The sequence below is a fragment of the Pseudophryne corroboree genome, chromosome 5 (assembly GCF_028390025.1).
Source record: "Pseudophryne corroboree isolate aPseCor3 chromosome 5, aPseCor3.hap2, whole genome shotgun sequence".
Taxonomy (NCBI): domain Eukaryota; kingdom Metazoa; phylum Chordata; class Amphibia; order Anura; family Myobatrachidae; genus Pseudophryne; species Pseudophryne corroboree.
In genome coordinates this window covers 50,481,966-50,507,710 of record NC_086448.1, presented here as the reverse complement: position 1 = coordinate 50,507,710, position 25,745 = coordinate 50,481,966, and the positions used below count along the sequence as shown (strand labels likewise).

The 25,745-nt window shown below is 45.3% G+C and overlaps 1 protein-coding gene across 3 annotated transcripts in view; it reads right to left on the bottom strand.

Annotated features, from left to right (window-relative positions):
- TMEM71 (transmembrane protein 71) overlaps nucleotides 1-25,745 on the bottom strand; it is an 81,824-nt gene that overhangs the window by 43,000 nt on the left and 13,079 nt on the right. For 2 of the 3 annotated variants that reach the window (XM_063924772.1, XM_063924775.1), the window contains exons 2-8: nucleotides 15,814-15,879; nucleotides 9,812-9,872; nucleotides 8,666-8,869; nucleotides 6,236-6,366; nucleotides 3,649-3,789; nucleotides 2,138-2,278; nucleotides 624-743 (exon numbers count right to left, since the gene is read on the bottom strand). In XM_063924772.1, the coding sequence (XP_063780842.1) occupies nucleotides 624-743; nucleotides 2,138-2,278; nucleotides 3,649-3,789; nucleotides 6,236-6,366; nucleotides 8,666-8,869; nucleotides 9,812-9,872; nucleotides 15,814-15,879 (864 nt within the window). Of the gene's footprint in view, nucleotides 1-623; nucleotides 744-2,137; nucleotides 2,279-3,648; nucleotides 3,790-6,235; nucleotides 6,367-8,665; nucleotides 8,870-9,811; nucleotides 9,873-14,791; nucleotides 14,918-15,813; nucleotides 15,880-25,745 lie in introns of those variants that run through there. The other variant, XM_063924773.1, reaches the window with a different exon arrangement.

The window sequence follows — 25,745 nt, the reverse complement described above, 5'->3', positions numbered from 1 at the left end:
TCACATATCCACACAGGAGGCCTTTACATGATTTGATACATAGATATTATATGTCCTCTCATGCCATCATTTATGCACTTAATTTGAAATCTCTTTGGTATTTACTTACATTATCCTTTATCTGAGATCACATTTCTTAGCAGTCATACCCAGGACCAGTCATGTCTTACTTTATTTAATACAAGCATTTCAAAATATGGTCATACCCAGTATTTGAACCCATGACATTCCATATTGCAGTCAGACCCCTTACTGATGGAGTTATACGCTCTAATATGGGAAGTATGACAGTATTTGGAAATTTGTGCTTTAAATAAAGGAGTGTGTGACTGAAGATGCTTAGGGAAATGAGGGGGAGGTGGAGGTGATTAAAAAGGAGAAAGCTGCAAGTGATATTGAGTAAATCAGAAAATTGACAGGTGCTGCAGAACAGTGCCCCTGCCTTTCTGCTGCCCTGTGCGGTGGCACATGTTGCACCACCCTAGTTACAGCCCTGCAGGAATCTACCCTACCTGCCTCTGAGGAAATATAACATGCGAGGCAGCCTACATACATGTAATAAACAGGGGGCAGAAAAAGGGCCACACAGGCTCGGGACAGGCTGCATTTTGGCAAGTTCCTACCTTTGTGCACATGCATGTATCCTCCAGTGGAATTATGCTCTAATTCTTCATCAGCATAGTTCTCCATCTCTGTCATACTGGGGGAACATCTTACCGGGTGCAGGGTCGAAGTCACATTTTCTAAATTACAAATAAAGTAACATTTCATTTCTGATGTGCTGCTGAATGGATAAAGCTTGTTTAAACAAGAAAGTAAATGAGGGACCTAGACTGCACACCTTACCTCCAAACATAACAAGGGGCTCTGCCATGCTGAGACTTGTAGTGTCACACATGCACACAAAAGGAAAGTGCAGGCAAACACTAGTCTAAACATTACAAATAAGAATAATTGTAATATATTCTGCAATTTAACATAGAATAAAACTGAAATACTTAGCATCATTTTGGCAAAAATATGGGCCTACCCTCTGCATCCAGGTGACCTCATCATGTATGTCCCTAACCTTCCTATGGTTCAAGTCCAGGGCATGGGACTCCCCAAGCCATCACAACCCAACCACTCCAAGACACCACACTGGTGAGAGATAGCAATAAGACAAGATTGTGCAGGAAATGGTGCAGTGTCTTCCACTGACAATCACTCATTTCTTGCTATACTCGCACCTTCAACAATTTTGCAGGGCCATAAGGAGGAGTGTGCGACTGTTGCTGCCGACCAGAGTGCAAGGCCTTGTGACATAGATGGTCCACCACCCTTTTCCACCTTGTGGGGTGTCTAGAGAGGAACCCAACTACATAGAGAAGTGCAAGGTGCATTGTTAGGATGAGCCTGGCACTCATCTCCTGCTCCCTTTGTCCCCGGGGCTTGATGTGTGATGTCATGACACCACGTGTTCTGGTGGACAGGACATCCCAGGGTACAGAGCATGCAGCACTGCATTTTGCCTCCTCACCATTCCCTACACACCTATCTAAATCCCTCTCTACCCATTTCACAGGACATCTGGACCAAAGCTAGGATCTCTCCAGTGCCAGGGTTGCAGCCACAAGATATGGAGGGCTTTAAAACCTAATCAATTTATTGAATGCTTCATTCCACACATATAGGGGCTGTTTCTGTGTAGGACTCATCCACGTACGTTTCGCTATTCAGCCGCAGTAGTCTGTTTACTTCCTTACACTAATGTAGGAATCCACCTTTGCATACTAAAAATGTCTACGTCTGCATGATGTTCCATTGACTCTCCCACAAGGCAAAACAGTTCCATGTATTCACATTGTTACTACCAAGTTATCACACAGAAATGCACATTTAATGAACAGTGGGCCCCCGTTAATGGACTGATCAATCTGTGTGCACCACCATAATTCATCATCGTGCATAAGCCGTCTCTGGTGATTGCAAAGGTGCAGATTGGTGTATGCACAGTATGCTGCAATACATTATTTGCTCAGTGAATATGGCACAGTGTAAGCATTACTAATATACCATGAGTCAGTACATGTCATCACTAATTCCTCCTGACTGTTACCATAAGTACAATTACATAAAAAAATTCTTAAGCTTCTACCGTGGTTCGTGTGCTGGGATGATGGAGAAGAGAGATGCTGAGCTGATGTTTCGGCACATAGCCCTGACTCTGCTGTCCGACGAGGAGGAGTACCGTGAAGCAGACCCGCAGTGTCATTTCCTGTATTACCGATACCGGCATCTGCAGCCATGCAAAACAAAACCACAACAAATGGATAAAAGTTCATCAATACATCATCACATTAGAAGCACAATTTTCTGTGTCACAGTTCAAAGAATGATGTCATAAAGATCACAGGAGCAACCAGAACATTGTGGGCCCCATGGCATCATTTGGAAGGTACCCCTTACCCCTTCTAGAGATACACCTAGTGCAGTTGTTCATTTTATACCCCATAGCAGTGCCCTTGTTAATTGTATTTCCCATAGTAATGCCCTGGTTCACATTTTAGTAGCCTGTGCCCCCAGTTCAAATTGTAGTGCCCCAAGTTAACAATATGCCACACTGTAATGCTGCCAGTACACACGCCACACAGTGCCTGTCCGTTCACATTATGCCACACAGTGCTTAGCACCCAGGTCAACATTGAGTGCTGTTGAGTCAGGCCCTAGACCCTCTGGCAGATGCATAACTCTGGGAGGCAATGGAGTCAGCTGCCGCCAGACTCCTGTCCTGAAAGGGGCACCACTCCTCAGGGATACCATCACCATCAGTTTGGGACTGTAGTCCCAGAAGACAGCCGCAGCAATGGAGAGATAGAGCCACTGACATATCTGAGCGTCTGTCTCACTTCTCTGTGCAAATCTGCCCCCTTACCCCAGCAAGTACTACAGTACATTCTCCTGCTGCTGGCCAGTGGCTCCCGCTGTGCAGGGTAGATGGGGGTCTCTGTCGGTGGCTTCTGTGACCTAAGTCTCCTCTGTGTGTTCTGCTGCCGCCTGTCCCTCCTCAGACACTGCCCATCACAGAACCCTGACAGTGCTCATCACAGACACCCAGACACAGAAGTACAGGCTGGGTGTTACTGTGTTTGTGTGTATGTGGCACAGGCTGGGTGTTCCTGTGTGTTTTGGGTATAGGCTATGTGTTACTGTGTATGTGGGTGTGTGTCTATCTCTAGCTATCTAAGGGGGGGGGGGGGGCACCAACATTTATCTTGCCTTCGGGCACCTTGAACGAACTTACGCCACTGCCCTCTGGGCCCCATAGAAGTGGCACTCTCAGCACCCACTATGTCCATGATAGAAACCATAGCACACAAATCTTTTAGTGCATTTTTAAATAATCCAGCAATCTGGAATCAATGGGATTCATTCCCCAAGCACACCCAATGTGTACAAAATATGCCACAGATGTGTTGGATGATCCGTACCATACAGCATGCCTTCTCTGCGCTCTCGGGAGATAATGCCGCAAGCTAGAAGTGCAGAGAGGTGGAAATATCTAATACGACCCGACGCGCTGAAGCATAACTGGCACATCAAAGTCCAAGCTAGTCTCTCCCAGCTTTGATAAATAGCCCCCATAAAAGAGACATCTCAGGCTCCTACCATTGTTTGTGCGCAGGGAATATGTGATGGAAAGAAGTTCTCCAGATTTTTTGAGAGTGACCTCTGTCTCTGCTGTCTCGGGGAAGGTTCTCGGACACAGGCTCACATTGGTGTTTGCTGCATTACCAAGATCAGCGCTTTCTGCAGTAGAAAAAATATAAATGGTTAAACATTAAGTGATTGCAGCATACCATAACGTGTTAGAGACACGGGGGGGTCATTCTGAGTTGATTGCTCGCTAGCTATTTTTTGCAGCGCTGCGATCAGATAGTCGCCGTCTATGGGTGAGTGTATTTTCGCTTTGCAAGTGTGCGAACACCTGTGCAGCCGAGCGGCACAAAAAAGTTTTGTGCAGTTTCTGAGTAGGTTTGAAGTTGAACTTACTCAGCCGCTGCGATCACTTCAGCCTGTCCGGTCCCAGAATTGACGTCAGACACCCGCCCTGCAAACGCTTGGACATGCCTGCATTTTTCCAAACACTCCCAGGAAACGGTCAGTTGCCACCCATAAACGCCTTCTTCCTGTCAATCTCCTTGTGATCGGCTGTGCGAATGGATTCTTCATAAAATCCATTGTTCAGCAACGATCCGCTTTGTACCCATACAACGCACCTGCGCATTGCGGTGCATACGCATGTGCAGTTTTGACCTGATCGCACCGCAGCGAAAAAAACCTCAGGTCGTTATGACCCCTACAGTTGTTTTCTATGTAGCAATATCATAGAACTTTAGTATTTTTTTATATCATCTAGTAATGTGGAAACTGTTCTGTTTTAGCTTTCTGCAATCACTATGTATGCACATCCATTGTGCCCTACAAGAACACCGCACAGCAATTGAGTCTTAGCTGGTGATGGGCAATAAGCAGCCTGGGCATACTGGGGTCATTCCGAGTTGATCGCTAGCTGAATTTATTCGCAGCACTGCGATCAGGCTAAACTGCATTTCTGCGCATGCGGTGCAATGTGCACGCGTGACGTATGGGCACAACGAATTATGTCATTTTGCACAGGGTCTAGCGATGCATTTCAGTCGCACTGCTGGCCGCAGAGTGATTGACATGTAGTGGGCAATCCTGGGTGGCAACTGACCGTTTTCAGGGAGTGTTCGGGAAAAATGCGGGCGTGGCTGGGCGGGTTTGTGATGTCAAATCCGGAACTGAATAGTCTGAAGTGATCGCAAGCGCTGAGTAGGTTTTGAGCTACTCTGAAACCACACAAAACATTTTTGCTGGCGCTCTGCGATACAACCATTCGCACTTCTGCTAAGCTAAGATACACTCCCAGTGGGCGGCGGCATAGCATTTGCAAGGCTGCTAAAACTAGCTAGCGAGCGATAAACTCGGAATGACCCCCATGGTGTGTATCCTAAGTACATGCGGGGAAATGTAATACGGTGTGATAATCAGAAAGTGAGATATTTTGGTAAAATTCTCCTGGTGTTTTTTTTGTTTTGTTTTTTTAAAGTGGCGATCATTTACATGGCAAAATCAACCTGGTCCTGAAATATAAATGATTGCCACTTTAAAAATAAAAACAGGTGAATTTTACCAAAATCTCTAATTTTCTGATTCTCACACCCTATTCCATTTCCCACAGGGTGTTTTGTTCTTTTACTAAATTTATTGTTAGAACTTATTACTGAGATTAAGGGTAATGTATGGCCATTTTGAACATTAGAGGGCAGCGTGGGCGACTCTTGAGTTTGCTATCACTGGTCTAGACAGTGCAGGACCGCTTTAAGAGAGGAGGGTCTGGTGTGCAGTCTCCCAGTGATTTCTGTGCCCGCCAGTGGGGAGGTAGTTATAGTCTATGAGTGCACCTATTATAGATGTTCATGAGACAGTGCTACACTTAAGACTATCCGCCAATATAATAGACGTGGCACAATTCGTAACTTTTAAGGAGCCAAAAGAAGACGTGCAGTGCACCACAGTAATATAAATTATCACTAAATACTGTAACTGTAAGTCTGAAGGGAGCATTTTGAGCAGCTGACCAGATTGCCCCTTGTGTCCGGCCAATATAGCCAGTTGTTCCTAAAAAGTAAGGTCAATTAATCCAGCTAGCTGAGAAATGCAGTTACACTATGCCCACAATACGTATCTATGAGTGTGGTCATTGGCAGATATTGGGCTCGCCTCACCCTGTCATTCATCCCAGTTGTCAAACATCAGGAACATCAGGTTCCAGAGGTAGGGCTGCAGCGCGGTGCAACACTCAAATAGAGGGGTCGCACCAACTGCCAGTGAGTTCCGGCCGGCGGTGTTTGCAGCAGTTGAGTGGCAGTTGGTGTGACTCCTCTATTTGAACTTCGGACTGTTCTACAGCCCCACCTCTAGAGCCGCAACTGGCAGGAACTACCCAATCTGACTGCCCAGCCTGACTGGTGAGATAACCACCTGCGTGGAGCGTTTAGGTGCAGGGAACACACAGACACTTTGGATGAGTCCAACAAATGAATTAGACAATGTGATGTGCAAACTACAGATGAAGTAGACTAGTCGCCGTCTAATTATTTGCTCATACTGTCTGACCACACTGATGAGCTCACAGTAACAATCTATTTATGAGCCAGAAATAAATGACCTGGACGGCTGTTGTAAGGTTCACAATCACAGACGTCATCTTCAAGGAGAGACAGACAATCTTCCCCCTGCTCTGTGCTCTGCAGATCAAGAGATCTCTGTGCATGCGGCTTACGTCGCTTCCTAAAAATCCTGCAAAAAAGAGAGTATTTAGCAGTTTTGTAGGAATTAGATGGCAGTTAGGAGCTGATTGGCTGTTACTTTATCTCTCCCCACTTTATTTCTCTCCAAGAATCAGTGCATATGCCCCATATTGTCATTTATTCAGCGGCTATCTTACTAGCAAGGTGCCCCACACTGCATGCTGACACGAAGAGGCGGCAGCTGGGACGTTCTTTCCTACTCCTCTATGGAGAAGTATCAAAGCTTGGAGAGAGATAAGGTACCAAACAATCAGCTCCTAGCTGTCATTTTTCAAACACAGCCTGTAACACGGAAGGTAGAAACGGATTGGTTGGTATATTATCTCTCTCCATGCTTTGGTACATCTCCCCCTATGTTGGTAATAAGCTAGGAGTGCGGCATTGGGCTGTGATGTCAAAACCCAGCGCCACAATCCCGAGAATTTACGATGATGTAAAACCCCTGCACCACCCAAGAAGCGATGGGACAGTGCAGCAACACCAATGGAGAATGGTCCGGTCCAGTCATAGGGAGGTGTCTAACGAGAAAGCCTCACAATCTGTTGGGTTTGTTGTTGTTGATTTTCTTTTTTACGTCTCAGTCAGTTAAAACCAAGTTTATAAGGTAGTTCATGCACTTCTATCACTTTTGTAGCAAAATTTGCACTTTTACACATTTTATTGCAGCAAAGTGTGAGCTGTCTTTAGCAATAGAAGGCCTAATTCAGACCTGATCACTGCTGTGCGTTTTAGCATGGCGGGCGATCAGGTCTGAACTGCGCATGTGCCGCCGCACGCCAGAGATGTGATCGGCATCTCTGCCCAGCGATCGCCTCTGCCTGATTGACAGGCAGAGGCGGTTGTTGGGTGGGAGGGGGCGTATCGGCTGCATTTGGCCGGCGTGCCCGGGCCGTGCGAGGGGGGCGGGCCGCAGCATCTGCGTGACTTTGCTTGCAGCCGCTGCGACCCAGGAAGCGACGAGTAGCTCCCTGCCAGCGTGCAGGAGCTGCGCTGATAGGAAGCTACTCCTCGGGTACAAAAGCCTTGCTGCTGTGCGATGCTTTCGTATCTGTGCGGGGGGGGCATAGCCAGACATGTGGGGCGGACCAGCCCTGTGCTGGGCGTCCCCCAGCATGTCTGTGAAACTGATCATAGATGTGCTAAATTTAGCGCATCTACACTCAGGTCTGAATTAGGCCTATTGTCAGTGACAAATGCTTAATAGCGTGCCATTCAGGGTCTATTTATGTGGAGAGAGTGATAAAAATGAACTTCAATGGTCAGTTCACAACATGACTGTGATAAATGTTGATGGGGGAGTGTGCAACTGAGCAGACTCCAAATTATTCCCTCCAGGGAGGCTTCATTACCTGTACCAAGATGGCCGTTGACCTAAGTACTGCTGTTTGTTGTCTCAAGGCATCAGCTGTACAAAAACTATGCCATTTCATCAAGTCTGTGCACACATATTTCCAACAATAAATGTAGTGTCAGTGATAACTGAAAAGAAACGTAATGAGGCCCAGGCACTGTACAATATTGACAGAGACAAGGGGGCCATTGGCTCGATATCTTAGCAGGCTTGTGCCTTATTCTAGCTTGGTAACAATCTAAACCAGATCAACTAGATCTTCGTCAGGCATGTTGGTAAATTTTGGTCAGGACATGACTTCTGTCATGCTTCCAGTCTGAGTGCAGATACTCTTCCAATTCTCAGTTACACCAGAAGTGATCAGGCTGTGGAGGCCCGAGTGTCCACATGGAAAGATGCCATTAAGCTTGGCCACCTAGGGAGAGCTGGCACAGGGTCAGCTCACAAGTGGTTGCAATGTGACCGTCTTGGCAGAAGGTCTTTAGGAAACACAACCAGGCCTGTTTAGGACCACACAGAGATATAGGTATAATATTAGTTTGGAGTGGACCCCCTCCTCACCCTCTCTTTTTTTAAACACAGTGATCCGAGACCCTCAGCGCCCATGGGCTGTCTATGCCCTTCCACAACACAGTGGAAGGGCATAGATAGGAGGACACCAAATGATCATGAAGATAAGAAACCCTTGGGTAATGTTCATAGACAAAGACGTTCATAAGGTCCAATAACAAAGAGTAAATTGGGTACATGGTGTGTTTTGGCATTACATGTCCAAGCTGCTGGTGAATGGCGATATCTCTGTGTATTTTTGTCCATCAAGTTGTGGCACAGCCATATGTAATAGTATTTATTTTGGTCTAAAAAATTAACAATATCTCCTAGATACAACTGAGTTGGCACCAGAAAGTAAAGCTCTGATCCCATGGCAGCAAGTTACCTAACACTGTTCTCTTTGTAGGACACCTTATATTGTGTGGGCGTAATGGATAAATTGCCCAGATCGTCCCAGCAGAGACTGTCTTCATCCACGGTGTAGTAGCCATTAGAAAGCAGGCGAGGGCTGTGCCGGCATGGACTTATGGGTACAGCTTGTGGCTCCAGGTAGCGGTTCTTGTCCATATTCAGCAAACCTAACGGATTTCTGGGGAGCAAATACATGGAAACTCTCAATCACTGGTGTCATCATAACATCTTAAGCTACTGATTTGATTAAGAATGACATCTGTAAACAAGGCAACCCAGGTGTCTCTTTATTAGACATTGTCTGGCCTGGTCTTGTGGTGTAAGTGGCCCCCACTGCTATAACAAGCACATAATGATGGCCAGCTCCTCCTCTTCCCCTATACAAAGCTGGGTATACATTAGATGACATGCAAACGATACAATGTCGCTCACGATTTCCCTTGAACTCCCGGACAAACGATATTTTGCCTACACACTGAGCAATTTTACAAATGACCAAACGATATACATGAGTCTTCCGTCACTTCCAAATTGTTGGGTTTCAGCCTAATTTAAATTAGTCGTTCGTCGTTGGCAGCGTTCACACTGGACGATTTACAAACTAGTGGTTAGCGACATTTTAGAAATTGAGCTGCATGACCAGACGACAGAGGAACCAGCATTGATCAGCCAGTGAGCCCTGTAGTGGCCGCACCCCCTTCATGGATGCTAGTTCCGCCACTGCCTTCAGAAAGTATGCCCAGATTGCCATTTAGCTTACTCGGTAGGGGGTGGATTTAGTAATGACTTTTTGCCCATTTAGTAATGATTAGCAGCAATCCTACCTTCTTAGCCCTGCTCTTACCACGTCTTCATGCCCATCTACCTATCTGCCTCCCTCTCTCTCTATCTCTTCACTTTACTGTGTCAACTCAAAACACTGGGGCAGATTTATTAAGCCTGGTGAAGTGATAAAGTGGAAGGTGATAACGCACCAGCCAATCAGCTCCTAACTGTCATTTTGCAAACCCAGCCTGTAACATGGAAGTTAGGAGCTGATTGGCTGGTGCGTTATCACCTTCCACTTTATCACTTCACCAGGCTTAATAAATCTGCCCCTCAGTACTTAGCTAATACTTACCCTGAGAAATGTCCGAAGAGCCTGGAAGGCAGTTGAGCCAGCTCCTTGAAAATTGACGAATCTATTAGAGGGGGGAAAAAACAGTGAAATAAAAAACAAAAACATTAAAGTGCAATTTAATCTTTAATGGAAAATAAAAACACAAATGTAGATAAGGGTAACTGTAAAAGTATTCTGCGATGCGCACACAGACCACTTTAGTATGTTTGGTGGCGGAAGAAATTGTGACTTTTAAGGGATAATGAACATGCTCACAAGCATCAACTACTGCTTGGACATTGGGGGAGATGGATCAATACTTGGAGAGAGATAAAGTAGTGAAAGATAAAATACCAATCAACCAGCTTCTGTTATTTTTCTTTTCTTTTTTTTTAATCATTTAATTGTGACATTTAATAAAAAGTTTACAATCAAATCAATATAGAAAACATATATAGAAAACAATAAAACATAATATCGCCAGACAGTACTGTAGTTCTGATATAATAATTATTTAAAGAAGTAGAAACCAAATATTTAAAAAAAAACATTTTTAGACTAGAGAAGAAAACAGAAAGAGAGAAAAATAAAAAATCAAGAAAGGATTGGAATCATCTCTACGAGACCCTTAGACAATTCGTCACCCCTCCCCCACCCTCCCTTCCTCCCAATATGTTCAATTAATTAAAACTCTGTATATGTCCTACTCCTCAGATGTTCTGACAAATGTTTTTTTTTCAGATAGGGACCACCAGACAGGACTGCCCATTTTCTCCCTTACTATTTGATTTGGCATTAGAACCCCTCGCCATTACATTGAAAAGCTTCCATTATACCCGGGAATAAAAGTCAGGTCATTGGAACTTACAGTAGAGTATCATTATTTGCTAATGACATGATGTTATTTATTTCCAATCAGACAATATCTATGCCGGCTACAATGGATTACCATTGCTTTATCTAGTTCATTTGCCGATTACCGTGTTAATATTCAAAGGTCTGAAATTCTCCCTCGGAATCCTGCGGCTCATTCCATTCCTCCATCACTTATACTTTCACTATTGCCAAATATTCCCTTAAATATCTTACAATTAATATACCTACCCAGATACATAACTTGTACAGTGCTGATTATATTCTTATTATTCGGCAGGTTATGACTCAGCCAGGGGCGGATTGGCCATAGGGCTGACCAGGAAGATTCCTGGTAGGCCGACATGTCTGTGGGGCCTGTTTTGTGTGTTGCCATGTCCCCCCCACACACACACACATGACAGGCAGCCCACAGCACTCAGTACACTGCATTGTCTCCATGCAATATGTTATTCCATCTCTGCAGTACAGCAACTCTGCCATCCAGTGATGCTGCCATGGCTACACAGCATGTTATACCTCTTGTGCTGCCCATGTCTGGCCACCTCTACACAACTTTACAGGGCCACTTTTAGTTCCCAATCCGCCCCTGGTCTCAGACTCAACTGCAGATAAAAGATGCAAGGAAGGCCGCAATTGCGTACACTCTGGCCCTATAAGGAGGGACACCCCCCCCCCCTTTAACAGACCCCACCCCCTCATCAGACCACACCCCCATTACGACTGCTTGCATACATTTGCCGGGCTGGTTTTACATCCCAAACCACCACTGGACTCAGCTAACAAATTGAATGAACTTAGCTCTTTATTTGGAAGAATTGCATTAATTAAGGGGCTAATTCAGACCTGATCGCTAGCAGGCAATTTTTGCAGCCCTGCAATCAGATAGTCGCCGCCTACGGGGGGGGGGGGGGGGGGTGTATTTTTGCTGTGCAAGTGTGCAGACACATGTGTAGCAGAGCGGTACAAACAGATCTTGTGCAGTCTCTGCACAGCCCAGGACTTACTCAGCCGCTGCGATTACTTCAGCCTGTCCTTGTCTAGAATTGATGTCAGGAACCCTCCCTGCAAACGCTTGGACACGCCTGCGTTTTTCCAAACACTCCCAGGAAGCAGTCAGTTGACACCCACAAACGCCTTCTTCCTGTCAATCTCCTTGCGATCACTCGTGCGAATGGATCCTTCGTACAAACCCATCGCTGAGCAATCCTCTTTGTACCCGTGAGACGCGCCTGCGCATTGCGGTGCATACGCATGTGCAGTTTAGACCTGATTGCCCGCTGTGCAAAAATGCAGCCTATCGATCAGGTCTGAATGACCCCCTAAGAGTGTAATATTTCCTAATACTGTATTCAAATGCTTCCTTTAGCCATTTTGAAAGTTGACGCTTTAACTTGCTCTATGGCATTTACTAAATTTATATGGCAATCAGAAAAGCCAAATGTACCCCATATTCGTGTAATACAACCTAAGATTTTGGGGTGGCACGGGATTACCTGACGTCTGTGCTATTTTCCAAGCTGCTTTTTCTCGCTACATAATGGCTTGGGTATTGAATCGGATTGGGTACAAGATGCCAGCAGTTAGGACGCCAGCTGTCAGTATACCGACCTCAGCATCCTGGATGGTATAAACCCGACAGGGGTGTGCAAGGAAACTAACCCTCCCCCTAACCCTCCTTTCCGGCATCCTAACCCTAACCCTCCCCGGCAAACTCACTTTTTCAAGATTATGGCTATAGGGATTCCAGCGTCAGCAATCAGACGGGATTCTGGTGCAGGTCTCGGGATTCCAACTACATCCCGCTGAATCATAGCCTTTGCCATTATCTCCTTAGATGAAGGGTTATTTGCACATTCTTACCCAGGCTGCATTGCTTCACACTGGAAGAGCTCTTCTTCCACCGCATATATTAAACCATCCCCTTTTAGGTCTCTACTTTTAAGACTTTGAAAGTATTAAAATCCTCTATGTTACAAGAGGTTCATTTTAAATTCATACATAGAGCCTGCGTCTCTCCAGCACAGCCGAGCTACGAATCAGGGGGAAGATGCGCATTGCCCTAAGTGTGAGGCTACAGATTTTATTCACAACACATGGTCATGCCCAAAGATACGGCAATTTTGGAATAAAGGGAGTCATACAGACCTGATCGCATGCTAGGTTTTTTTTGCTGCGATCAGGTCACTACTGCGTATGCACCGCAATGCGCAGGTGCGTTGTACGGGTACAAAGCGGATCGTTGCTGAGCGATGGATTTCACTAAGAATTCATTCGCACTGCTGAATGCAAGGAGACTGACAGTAAGAAGGCGTTTGTGGGTGGCAACTGGGAGTGTTTGGAAAAACGCAGGCGTGTCCAGGCGTTTGCAGGGCGGGTGTCTGACGTCAATTCCGGTCCCGGACAGGCTGAAGTGATCGCAGCGGCTGAGTAAGTTCTGACCTATTCAGAAACTGCACAAAACTTTTTTGTACCGCTCGGCTGCACAAGCGTTCGCACACTTGCAAAGCGGAAATATACTCAACTATAGGCGGCGACTATCTGATCGCAGTGCGGCAAAAAATATATAGCGAGTGATCAGGTCTGAATTAGGCCCAAAGTTCTCAATTTCATTAACCTTATACCTTTAAACCCTTTACCATTATTGTTCGCAGATTTTAATAACTGGAAGGCCGATTTTAATATTTCTGCTTTAATTCCAGTTCTTATGGTGCCATACACTTGTGAGATAATCGGTGCTATCCTTCGATTTCGACCACATCTGTGAGAGAAATCGAAGGATTGTATGCACATTTTAGTACCTTGAGACGTGATGCGCGGCACGACGGTCGAATATCACGTCTCAAGATATTATGTGCTGCACTTAATATTTATTGCATCGCAGTGCGATCGCATGTGGTTTCAAACCCACATGAGATATATCACACTGCAATGTGCAATGGGCACCCACCGGGAGCGGCCAGGGGCCGCTCCCACTCGGCGATGACGTGCCCAATCACGAGATTACCATGCGATCTATCCCATGATCGCATGGTAACCACTTTGGCAGTTCAGGTGCGATTTCATCGCACCTGAACTGCCAGTGCGATGCCCCGCTATGTCGCGTCGCGGGTAATCGCACAAGTGTATGGGCAGCATTATTCTGATTTCTACGACAGCCAAGAGAAAATTGATTAAATAAATTGCCCCTTCAGTTGGTGAAATTCAAACAGATCTATTCAAACTTATCGATTTCAATAGGAGAAACACTTTTAATGATTTAGAAAGGGGGTTACAACGTTTCTATAAAAATGGAAACCTTATATCAAAACACTTCCATTGGAGGTTCAGACTCAAATCGCAATACAAGGTACCTGCAACACTCATTAGATCAGATTAGATTAAAATACATTATGGATGTGATTTACGGGTCTATTTACTAAGCCTTGGATGGCGATAAAGTGGACGGAGATAAAGTACCAGCCAATCAGCACCTAACTGTCATGTTACAGGCTGTGTTTGAAAAATTACAGTTACGAGCTGATTGGCTGGTACTTTATCTCCGTCCACTTTACTTTCATCCAAGGCTTAGTTAAATAGACCCCTCAGTAATGCCTATGACTCTTCTCTCTCTCCATCTTGACATTCCATGATGAGTTTGGTTCTTTTTATTTGGGTTTCATGGTCATACATCTCTAATGGCACTTTTGATAAATGGCCACTTGCTAGATCAGTGTATAATGACCCTTTTTTTCTGTCATTTTTCAACCATAGGGGCCCATTTATCAATGAGTATTAGTTATTTAAAACTCATTGCGTATGATGAATGTGCTTCAGCCCTTCAGCTTCCAACTGTCATGTATTTGAAAAATGACAGTTGGGAGCTGATTGGCTAGAGCACCATTATCATACGCAATGAGTTATAAATAGCTAAAACGTGTTAATAGATGGGCCCCACAGCCTGTAGCATGGCAGTTAGGAGCTTGGTTTCACCTCATCCTGAGTACCTCCAGCTACAAGTTAAGGATTGAGACCTGGAAAGATCTGGGAAGCAGCTGGCCACCTCTCATGGAGTAAGACAGTGAATGATGTCATCACTCTGGTTATCCATCATTCCAATATGATTAATTCAATGTTGTTAGTACTCACTGTATGCGCTGGAATCATGAGGGTGTCTCTGATTGTCCCAACATGAGGTGGAGTGATGCTGCCCAAAGCCGGTTCTCTACTGAGGGCATGTGTTCTGCAACACCTGATGTGATTGACATGACAGTAGTGGTGTCACAGGCAGGACTGTGACATCAGCGGTACGGCTAGAGACAGTGGACCAACAACTGGTCAGTGTCACTGATACTGTACTGTGAGAGCTGATCCAAAGCAGAGAGCAAACAAAGGAACAAGGCTGGGTACATACCTGACAGTTATGTCAGTGTACCCGCCATTGCTCCGACCAAGTGGCCAATCAAGGTAAGTGTAAGCACTTACTGATCGACCGCTCGATATGTCAGTCCTTGTCATGCAGCTTGGCTGGCGTTGTAATTTGCCTGCCCAGCTGTGGCATGGCCCTGCAGCAAGTGTACGGGTGGTCGGCAAACCGCCCGTATACACAGCACGATGCACCGATATATATGCAGATATATCCGCCATCGGCTATGCTGCAGGGCTGTCGCCATATATCTGTGAACAACTTCATTCACAGACATGTCCCCAGTATTCACCCACCGACGTGCCCACGATATATCGGCCATTCAATTGAACATAACTTTACACCATGGCAAAACCATGCAGCATTGCAGGTGGGGCAGGTGTAAGATGTGCAGAGAGGTTTAGAACTGTGAGGGGCGGGTCCTAGCTCAGGATTTCTCAGCCCCAGGCTGCAGGACCCCCCAACAGTTCTCATTTCCCAGACCACCTAGCTGGGCACCGGCATACTGCCAACAGTCACATTTTACAGAGCCACGGGTGACCAAACCAACCTCATACATAGATTGCAGTGTAAAAGTAAAGCCCAAATGTTGGCAAGTACGGCCAATCTATCTATCTATCTATCTATCTATCTATCTATCTATCTATCTATCTATCTATCTATCTATCTAAAACTATACATGAATTACATGAAACATCACACTGACTATTTGTTTTATGTTACCACAGGAATTCCCCTCACTTACATTTTCCTTTCATTGGCGTTGATGTCATGGGAGTCTCTTCGGCCATCTTGAAAATATGTCCAATATCTGTGTGATAAAAAGAAATCAGATTAAAATAGGGATCTTGGAAAACGATGGCTTTATTTTAAATACAAACTTTGGGAAAGAGAGTCCGAGTTTTGCTTTTATTTGTTATTTGGGGGTATTTTTTGATTCGGGGCCGTGGGCAGAATAACGAGGGGGATTCTTCTAGTCCAGGGATTTCCGGTGACCCTTTCACCTGCGTATATTATGAGGGGCGATTGTTATGTGTTCAAGGAGGCAATCTGTGGCTCTTGTCTCGCCTTATTTTGCATTCTGGAAAGGTGGCAGAGGCATCGCTGCATTAGTGGCTACAGGGACAGGATATGATTGGTGGCAATTAAAGCTGTGCTCTCATTTCTTTTAAATGCAAGTAAAGTGCCTGATGTAGAAACCTGCTTTCAGGCTAATTTATTTAATTAAGAGGTGTGCACCCTTATTTTGATGCAGGCTCATGCATCATTAGAGGCACCCTGTTTCCCAACTGTTGTCTTTATTTATTATTATTATTATTATTATTATTATTATTATTTATTTTTATTTTATTTTTTATTGAGCGCACAAGAGAACACTAAATCATACAATGATACTGTATAAAATAGTATACACTGTTAATTCATGAATTTAACAGCCTCTAACACTTAGGGGCAGTGAGAGCTGCCAGACCTGGTGGACTTACCTGCACAGCTGTTCAGGTAGTTAGGACCGCACCCTGAGTGCATCAGCTTTGACTTATGTTTGAACAGGAGCAATCTTTAATATATGCATAATGAATGAAGTTTGAATCATCGGTCCAGTTCACTCACCGGGCTCTTCATTCCCATATGCCAGCGCTGCCGGTGCATGGATGTTTATCACACAAATATTGCCAGGACAGCTGAATGATGCTCAGATGGGCCGGAGTACTGGGCCAGAGCAGAGAGACTACATTTATCACTTTGCCAGTGTCTGTGTGTAAATGCTTGGCGGGTCATGCACACACAATGGAACTGGCTTTCAATTCTAATAATAATACATTTAAAAAAGTAAAATAACAGATCAGATTACCCAACATGCCTCTTGCATGATGGTCAGACTTCCCCACTTGCCCGTCAGACATCCCCACATGACCATCAGACCACCCCACATGCCCTTACATGATGGTCAGACCTCCCCACATGCCCTTACATGATGGTCAGACCTCCCCACATGCCCCTTACATGATGGTCAGACCTCCCCACTTGCACGTCAGACATCCTAACATGACCATCAGACCACCCCACATGCCCCTTACATGATGGTCAGACCTTCCCACATGCCCCTTACATGATGGTCAGACCTCCCCACATGCCCCTTTCATGATGGTCAGACCACCCCACTTGCCTGTCAGACTTCCCCACATGACCATCAGACCACCCCACATGCCCCTTACATGATGGCCAGACCTCCCCACATGCCCCTTGCATGATGGCCAGACCTCCCCACATGCCCCTTACATGATGGTCAGACCTCCCCACATGCCCCTTACATGATGGTCAGACCTCCCCACTTGCACGTCAGACATCCCCACATGACCATCAGACCACCCCACATGCCCCTTACATGATGGTCAGACCTCCTCACATGCCCCTTACATGATGGTCAGACCTCCCCACATGCCCCTTTCATGATGGTCAGACCTCCCCACTTGCCTGTCAGACTTCCCCACATGACCATCAGACCACCCCACATGCCCCTTACATGATGACCAGACCTCCCCACATGCCCCTTACATGATGGCCAGACCTCCCCACATGCCCCTTACATGATGGTCAGACCTCCCCACATGCCCCTTACATGATGGCCAGACATCCCCACATGACCATCAGACCACCCCACATGCCCCTTACATGATGGTCATACTTCCCCACATGCCCCTTACATTATGGTCAGACCTCCTCACTTGCCTGTCAGACATCCCCACATGACCATCAGACCACCCCACATGCCCCTTACATGATGGTCAGACCTCCTCACATGCCCCTTACATGATGGTCAGACCTCACCCACATGCCCCTTACATGATGGTCAGACCACCCCACATGCCCCTTACATGATGGTCAGACCTCCCCACATGCCCCTTACATGATGGTCAGACCTTCTCACTTGCCTGTCAGACTTCCCCACATGACCATCAGACCACCCCACATGCATCTTGCATGCAGATAAACAGTGGCACCAAAAAGGGGGACGTAGGGCCCAGGAATGCAGGTAACACATGGGCATGCCCCCTCAGCATGGTTCCACACTGATAATGCATAGGGCCTACACCAGGGAATAGCCACCATCGCATATAATGTTACGTCCCTCCTAGCACTGGGGCTGCACTAAGCTCATAATGACCTGGACTCTCCCCATCATACCAAGCCATCAACGGTGATTGGCTGCTGCATACAGAAAACCTCCCGTGCACATTGCCCCTGCTGCTGATCCGTAAGGAATTACTGCTTCTATCAGTCCTGGATTGTTCCATGCACATTATACGTCTATCGTCCCTGCTGGACTGTATTAGAGGTGGAAGCCACTTGTAGGAATTCCTTTCCTATCTTCAGCGCTCCTAAGATAGGTGAAGGGTCACACAGACATCTATTTTAGTTTAATATTTTTCTCATGTATAGTTTATGTCCTTTCCCTTTTATTCAATAATACAGGTATATACCTCTTGCTTATTGGGAGGTGCTCCACGGGAAGACGTAAATATAGAGTGTCAAAAGAAAAAAGATTCCCTATAGTGGGCACACTCGGACTGTTATACTTTCTTAAAGTCAAATATCTGTCATGATAGATGACCACAAATTCTAAAATGTAACCTTTATTTGAATCTTTAAAACATAAGCAAAATATAGTGCTTGTGAATTAAATTGTGAAAAAGGTGAAAATTTTAACGTGAATTAAAAAGCTTAGCCACTGTGATTGTTGTATTCATTCACTGTCTCCAGTTTCTTAAACAATGTTGCAATATACACTGCTCAAAAAAATAAAGGGAACACTAAAATAACACATCGTAGATCTGAATGAATGAAATATTCTTATTAAATACTTTGTTCTTTACATAGTTGAATGTGCTGACAACAAAATCACACAAAAATTATCAATGGAAATCAAATGTATTAACCCATGGAGGTCTGAATTTGGAGTCACCCTCAAAATTAAAGTGGAAAAACACACTACAGGCTGATCCAACTTTGATGTAATGTCCTTAAAACAAGTCAAAATGAGGCTCAGTAGTGTGTGTGGCCTCCACGTGGCTGTATGACCTCCCTACAATGCCTGGGCATGCTCCTGATGATGTGGCGGATGGTCTCCTGAGGGATCTCCTCCCAGACCTGGACTAAAGCATCCGCCAACTCCTGGACAGTCTGTGGTGCAACGTGGCATCGGTGGATGGAGCGAGACATGATGTCCCAGATGTGCTCAATTGGATTCAGGTCTGGGGAACGGGCGGGCCAGTCCATAGCATCAATGCCTTCGTCTTGCAGGAACTGCTGACACACTCCAGCCACATGAGGTCTAGCAGTGTCTTGCATTAGGAGGAACCCAGGGCCAACCGCACCAGCATATGGTCTCACAAGGGGTCTGAGGATCTCATCTCGGTACCTAATGGCAGTCAGGCTACCTCGGGCGAGCACATGGAGGGCTGTGCGGCACCCCAAAGAAATGCCACCCCACACCATTACTGACCCACTGCCAAACCGGTCATGCTGGAGGATGTTGCAGCCAGCAGAACGTTCTCCTTGGCGTCTCCAGACTCTGTCACGTCTGTCACATGTGCTCAGTGAGAACCTGCTTTCATCTGTGAAGAGCACAGGTCGCCAGTGGCGAATTTGCCAATCTTGGTGTTCTCTGGCAAATGCCAAACGTCCTGCATGGTGTTGGGCTGTAAGCACAACCCCCACCTGTGGACGTCGGGCCCTCATACCACCCTCATGGAGTCTGTTTCTTATCGTTTGAGTAGACACATGCACATTTGTGGCTTTCTGGAGGTCATTTTGCAGGGCTCTGGTAGTGCTCCTCCTGATCCTCCTTGCACAAAGGCGGAGGTAGCGGTCCTGCTGCTGGGTTGTTGCCCTCCTACGGCCTCCTCCACGTCTCCTAATGTACTGGCCTCTCTCCTGGTAGCGCCTCCATGCTCTGGACACTACGCTGACAGACACAGCAAACCTTCTTGCCACAGCTCGCATTGATGTGCAATCCTGGATGAGCTGCACTACCTGAGCCACTTGTGTGGGTTGTAGGGAGGTCATACAGGCACGTGGAGGCCACACACACTACGGAGCCTCATTTTGACTTGTTTTAAGGACATTACATCAAATTTGGATCAGCCTGTAGTGTGTTTTTCCACTTTAATTTTGAGGGTGACTCCAAATCCAGACCTCCATGGGTTAATAAATTTGATTTCCATTGATAATTTTTGTGTGATTTTGTTGTCAGCACATTCAACTATGTAAAGAACAAAGTATTTAATAAGAATATTTCATTAATTCAGATCTACGATGTGTTATTTTAGTGTTCCCTTTATTTTTTTGAGCAGTGTATATGGCAATGCTAGTTATCAAATGTCTTATAATGATACCTTTATATCTAGGAGCAAAACAAATCCCAGATATGATCTCATATATTTATTCACTGTCTCTAGTGGCTTAAACAATGTTGCAATATTTGTAGCAATGCTAAATGTCAAATGCCTTATAATGATACCTTTGTATCTGGGAGTGAAAATACTCCTAGATATTATCTCATTCCACCACCACTATTAACATTTTACTCCATATTTTCAGTGTGCGCATCACTGATTAATAATACATAGGTGGTGAAGCATATCATCTAAATGCCTCCTAATGTTTATTACAGATGCGTAAATAAATTTACTGCTTTCAGAATAGGTATCCTGTGCTGCTGCTCTCTACACGCAGTGTGTGCATATAATTAATATTAAAGGTGCTCATATAGCAATAACCTTGTTTTTAATTTATATATCAGCACCACTGGCATACACACATGGTACATATAGTTATTATTAAAGGTGCTTTATTCCATATGGCAATAAGCCATATTTGTAACTCATGTATCAACACCAATTACACACACATATATAATACATATACATTAGGGTTAACCCTAACATTTAGCATTGCTACAAATATTGCAACATTGTTTAAGCCACTAGAGACAGTGAATAAATATGAGATCATATCTGGGATTTGTTTTGCTCCTAGTTATAAAGGTATCATTATAAGACATTTGATAACTAGCATTGCCATATATATTGCAACATTAAGAAACTGGAGACAGTGAATGAATACAACAATCACAGTGGCTAAGCTTTTTAATTCACGTTAAAATTTTCACCTTTTTCACAATTTAATTCACACGCACTATATTTCGCTTATGTTTTAAAGATTCAAATAAAGGTTACATTTTAGAATTTGTGGTCATCTATCATGACAGATATTTGACTTTAAGAAAGTATAACAGTCCGAGTGTGCCCACTATAGGGAATCTTTTTTTCTTTTGACCCTCTCTATCTTCAGCGCTCGTCATGTTCCAGATTTAGCTCTGCCACCTATTTATTTTAGGTTAATGTTATCAGCTGGGCATATTTGAACACATACATACAACAGCCACAATTACATGAAACAGACCGTGCTGCTTATTCGTGGCTACAAATGGTATAAAAGACAGGAAACAGAAATTCATATTCCTCTTATGAAAGTAATATCTGCTTTCTCTTGTCTCTGTCTCAGGTTATTCACACTGATCTGCGTATTCCCTGTTACTAACAAACAGAGAAAGGAAATGTCACATTTTGCAAAATTAATAGTCTATGGGTCTAATTCAAGGTTGATTGCAAAATAACATTTTTCTCTAATGGGCAAAACCAGGGCCCTCATTCCGAGTTGTTCGCTCGCAAGCTGCTTTTAGCAGCTTTACACACGCTAAGCCGCCGCCTACTGGGAGTGAATCTTAGCTTCTTAAAATTGCGAACGAAAGATTCGCAATATAGCGAAAAGACATCTCTGTGCAGTTTCTGAGTAACTTGAGACTTACTCGGCATCTGCGATCAGTTCAGTGCTTGTCGTACCTGGTTTGACGTCATAAACACACCCAGCGTTCGCCCAGACACTCCTCCGTTTCTCCAGCCACTCCCGCGTTTTTCCCAGAAACGGTAGCGTTTTTTCGCACATACCCATAAAACGGCCTGTTTCCGCCCAGAAACACCCACTTCCTGTCAATCACATTACGATCACCAGAACGAAGAAAAAAACGTGAGTATAAAACCTAACTGCATAGCAAATTTACTTGGCGCAGTCGCACTGCGGACATTGCGCATGCGCACTAAGCGGAAAATCGCTGCGATGCGAAAAAATTTACCGAGCGAACAACTCGGAATGACCCCCCATGTGCACTGCAGGGGAGGCAGATATAACATGTGCAGAGAGAGTTAGATTTGGGTGGGATGTGTTCAAACTGAAATCTAAATTGCAGTGTAAAAATAAAGCAGCCAGTATTTACCCTGCACAGAAATAATATAACCCACCCAAATCTAACTCTCTCTGCACATGTTATATCTGCCCCCCTGCAGTGCACATGGTTTTGCCCATTAGAGGAAAATGTTATTTTGCAATCAACCTTGAACTAGGCCCAATGAATAGATCCGGGCAAGGACGGACAGTTCTGCCTGTTGAAAGGTCAGGATAGGACTGCAAACACTTGAGGCAAAAGTTCCGCCAGTGGAACTTAAACAGTTTTACAACACAATGTGAAATGAGGCGAATACATACGTGATGCAGTTCAGAGATTTCAGTCATCTCTAGTAAAGGGGTTGAGGGAAAAAACAATAAACACTTACACCGAGGTGGGTAGTGTGGTGGCATGGTGTTTAGCATTAATGTCTGAGAGCGCTGGGTTCAATTCCCACCCAGAGTCTGCGTGGAGTTTGTATATTTTCCCGGGGTTGTCATCCGTTTCCACCCACAGTCTAAACACCAAACTGGGATATTAACAGGCTCGTGACCATAAATTACCTTAGTATTAAAATTTGGTACATCATAAAATGGAGTTCTATCAAAACACTAATTTAATGGCCTATTAGTGAAAATAAATTTGCTGGATATTCCAGAGAACCACCGTATTTATAATGGGTGCAGTGTGTGCGGTGCACATGGGCCCTCCAGGTCCAGGCGGCCCACAACGCACACCATGCACCCATTTTTTTCAATGCTTACCCTCTAGAGCAGGGGTGTCAAACACAAGGCCCACGGGCCAAATCCGGCCCGCCAGACCTCGTCTGATGGCCCGCGGTGCCGCCGCCAGCCTTGCAGCCTCCCCTTTTTTTTTTCAATGAATTTACTCCGTGCCTGCTCAAGTTAAAAAAAAAAAAAAATTACTTACCTTCCGGGACCTGGCCCGACTTCTTCCTGCCCCGCACTGCTCCCTGGGTGTCAGACGTGACGTCATCACGTGACGTCCGCCCGACATCTCCAGGGATCAGAGGAGCGCGCGGACGCCGCGGAGAGGAGCAAGAAGAAAGAAGTAAAAGAAAGAAAGAAGTAAAAGGTAAGTAAAGTAAATGGAGGGGGCACTATAAAAGGGGGCAGATGGCTGGGCACTATAAAAGGGGGCAGATGGCTGGGCACTATAAAAGGGGGCACATGGCTGGGCACTTTAAAAGGGGGCAGATGGCTGGGCACATATAAGGCAGGTGGAGCGGTAAATATTTGTATGTTTAAAAAAAAATTAATGTTTGTTACCAAAAAACATTTTTCAATACATTGTACAATAATTGTACATTTGAATATCTACTTGTCATTATTCTGACTATGTTTCTGCTTTCAGAGCTAGTTATTACTTACATTATTACAAAAAACAGTAATAATTGAATGCAGTGACATTAATTTATGATAATAAAGAGTGGACACATAGACCTACAGATACAACCGGCCCTTTGATGGGGACCAAACTGCTGATGCGGCCCCCGATGAATTTGAGTTTGACACCCCTGCTCTAGAGTCTCGCGTCGGAAGCAGCAACTCTGCGGAAATCACCATGAAAATGGCACCGCGGCCATTTTCCCGGTGTTTCACGCAAGCACACTATGGAAACCAGTGAGAAAATGGCCACCGGACCATTTTCCCAGAGATCTGTGCATGCGCACTAGACTCTGGGACAGCGCTAGGGTCCCCTAGTGACCCTACTGCCCCGAGCATACAAATGCTGGGGGCCTCTCATCGCAGGGCAAGGCCGCCACGCATGCTGACCGCCGCCCCCCCCCCCCCCCCCCCCGACCAAGCAGAAATTGCGATTGCACCGCATTTTCTGCTTGATCGCAAAAAATGGGATAGCCTCTTGCTGGCGCAGCCTGGCTGCACCCGCAGGAGGCCCACCGCCATTTTTCTGATCGCAACGGCTGTGTGTGATATCACGCAGCCGCCCTGATCACGCCCCCGTCACACTCAGCGCTCGCACCGCCATGCCGCCGTTTTTAAGCCACACCCCCCGCAGTCTGCACACGGGCCTCCACCCCTGCAAATTTTACTGGATCACTGGATGCAGCAAGGTGAAGTTATCTGCTGTGCTTTCCTATTTTCTATCACACAAACAGTCCCCATAGGTTTCTATGGAGATTGCTATTTGTGAGATTTACTGAGCTCCGGAATATGAAGTTGCCCATTGTAACCTATGGGCTACACTCAGAAACATTTACAGAGAGAGATATTTGTAGGTAGAAGCACAGATCCTAGGGAAATGGGGCTCCCCAACCTAAGGACAACCAATTCTGGGCTGACCCGTCTGAGGCTTCTTGTCACTATGACATATATACTGCATACAATAACCAGAGTAGATAACATAAGCCTGTTGGTTCTGGGGCTGTTTGGGAACAGTAGCTGCACTGTACAGTGACATTGTAGTATGTACAGCAGGTCCAGGAGTTATTCCATGTGGTGGCTGCCGCCGGTATAACACTTGAGATTCCCACAGATGTTTGGAATTCCTGCTATGTGCGCGCTCTTCGAAGAATAACACCAAAACTGACTAGGGAACACTATACACAGCACAATGTCAAGTGAATAACATTACCAGTCACCTTCTATTACGTTTTATTTGTCTTTTATGAAATGCATGAAGTAACTTATGTGATTTATATTATCATATTAATATTATCATCATCATCATCATTATCATTATTGTTGTTTTAAAGAGTCATAGAACAGTCTGAACGCTGATGTTTGTTAACTGAGTTTTGCAAAACTAAAATAACTTGAAATCTGTCACAATATTTACAAACAGAGACATAACAAATCATCAGAGCCGTAACTACATGTGTGCCAGGTGTGCCTGGCACACAGCGCAGTCGCCCTGAGGGCGCACGGCCAGCAATTATGTCAGCAGCTTGTAATGAGTCAAATTGACGCTGTCTGCCGTAATATGTAAAAAGGGGGACACTGTCTGCCGTAATGTGTAAAAAGGGGGACGCTGTCTGCCGTAATGTGTAAAAAGGGGGACACTGTCTGCCGTAATATGTAAAAAGGGGGACGCTGTCTGCCGTAATGTGTAAAAAGGGGGACACTGTCTGCCGTAATATGTAAAAAGGGGGACGCTGTCTGCCGTAATGTGTAAAAAGGGGAATCTGTCTGCCGTAATATGTAAAAAGGGGACGCTGTCTGCCGTAATGTGTAAAAAGGGGATGCTGTCTGCCGTAATGTGTACAAATGGGGACGCTGTCTGCCGTAATGTGTAAAAAGGAGATGCTGTCTGCCGTAATGTGTAAAAAGGGGGGCGCTGTCTGCCGTAATGTGTAAAAAGGGGGACGCTGTCTGCCGTAATGTGTAAAAAGGGGACGCTGTCTGCCGTAA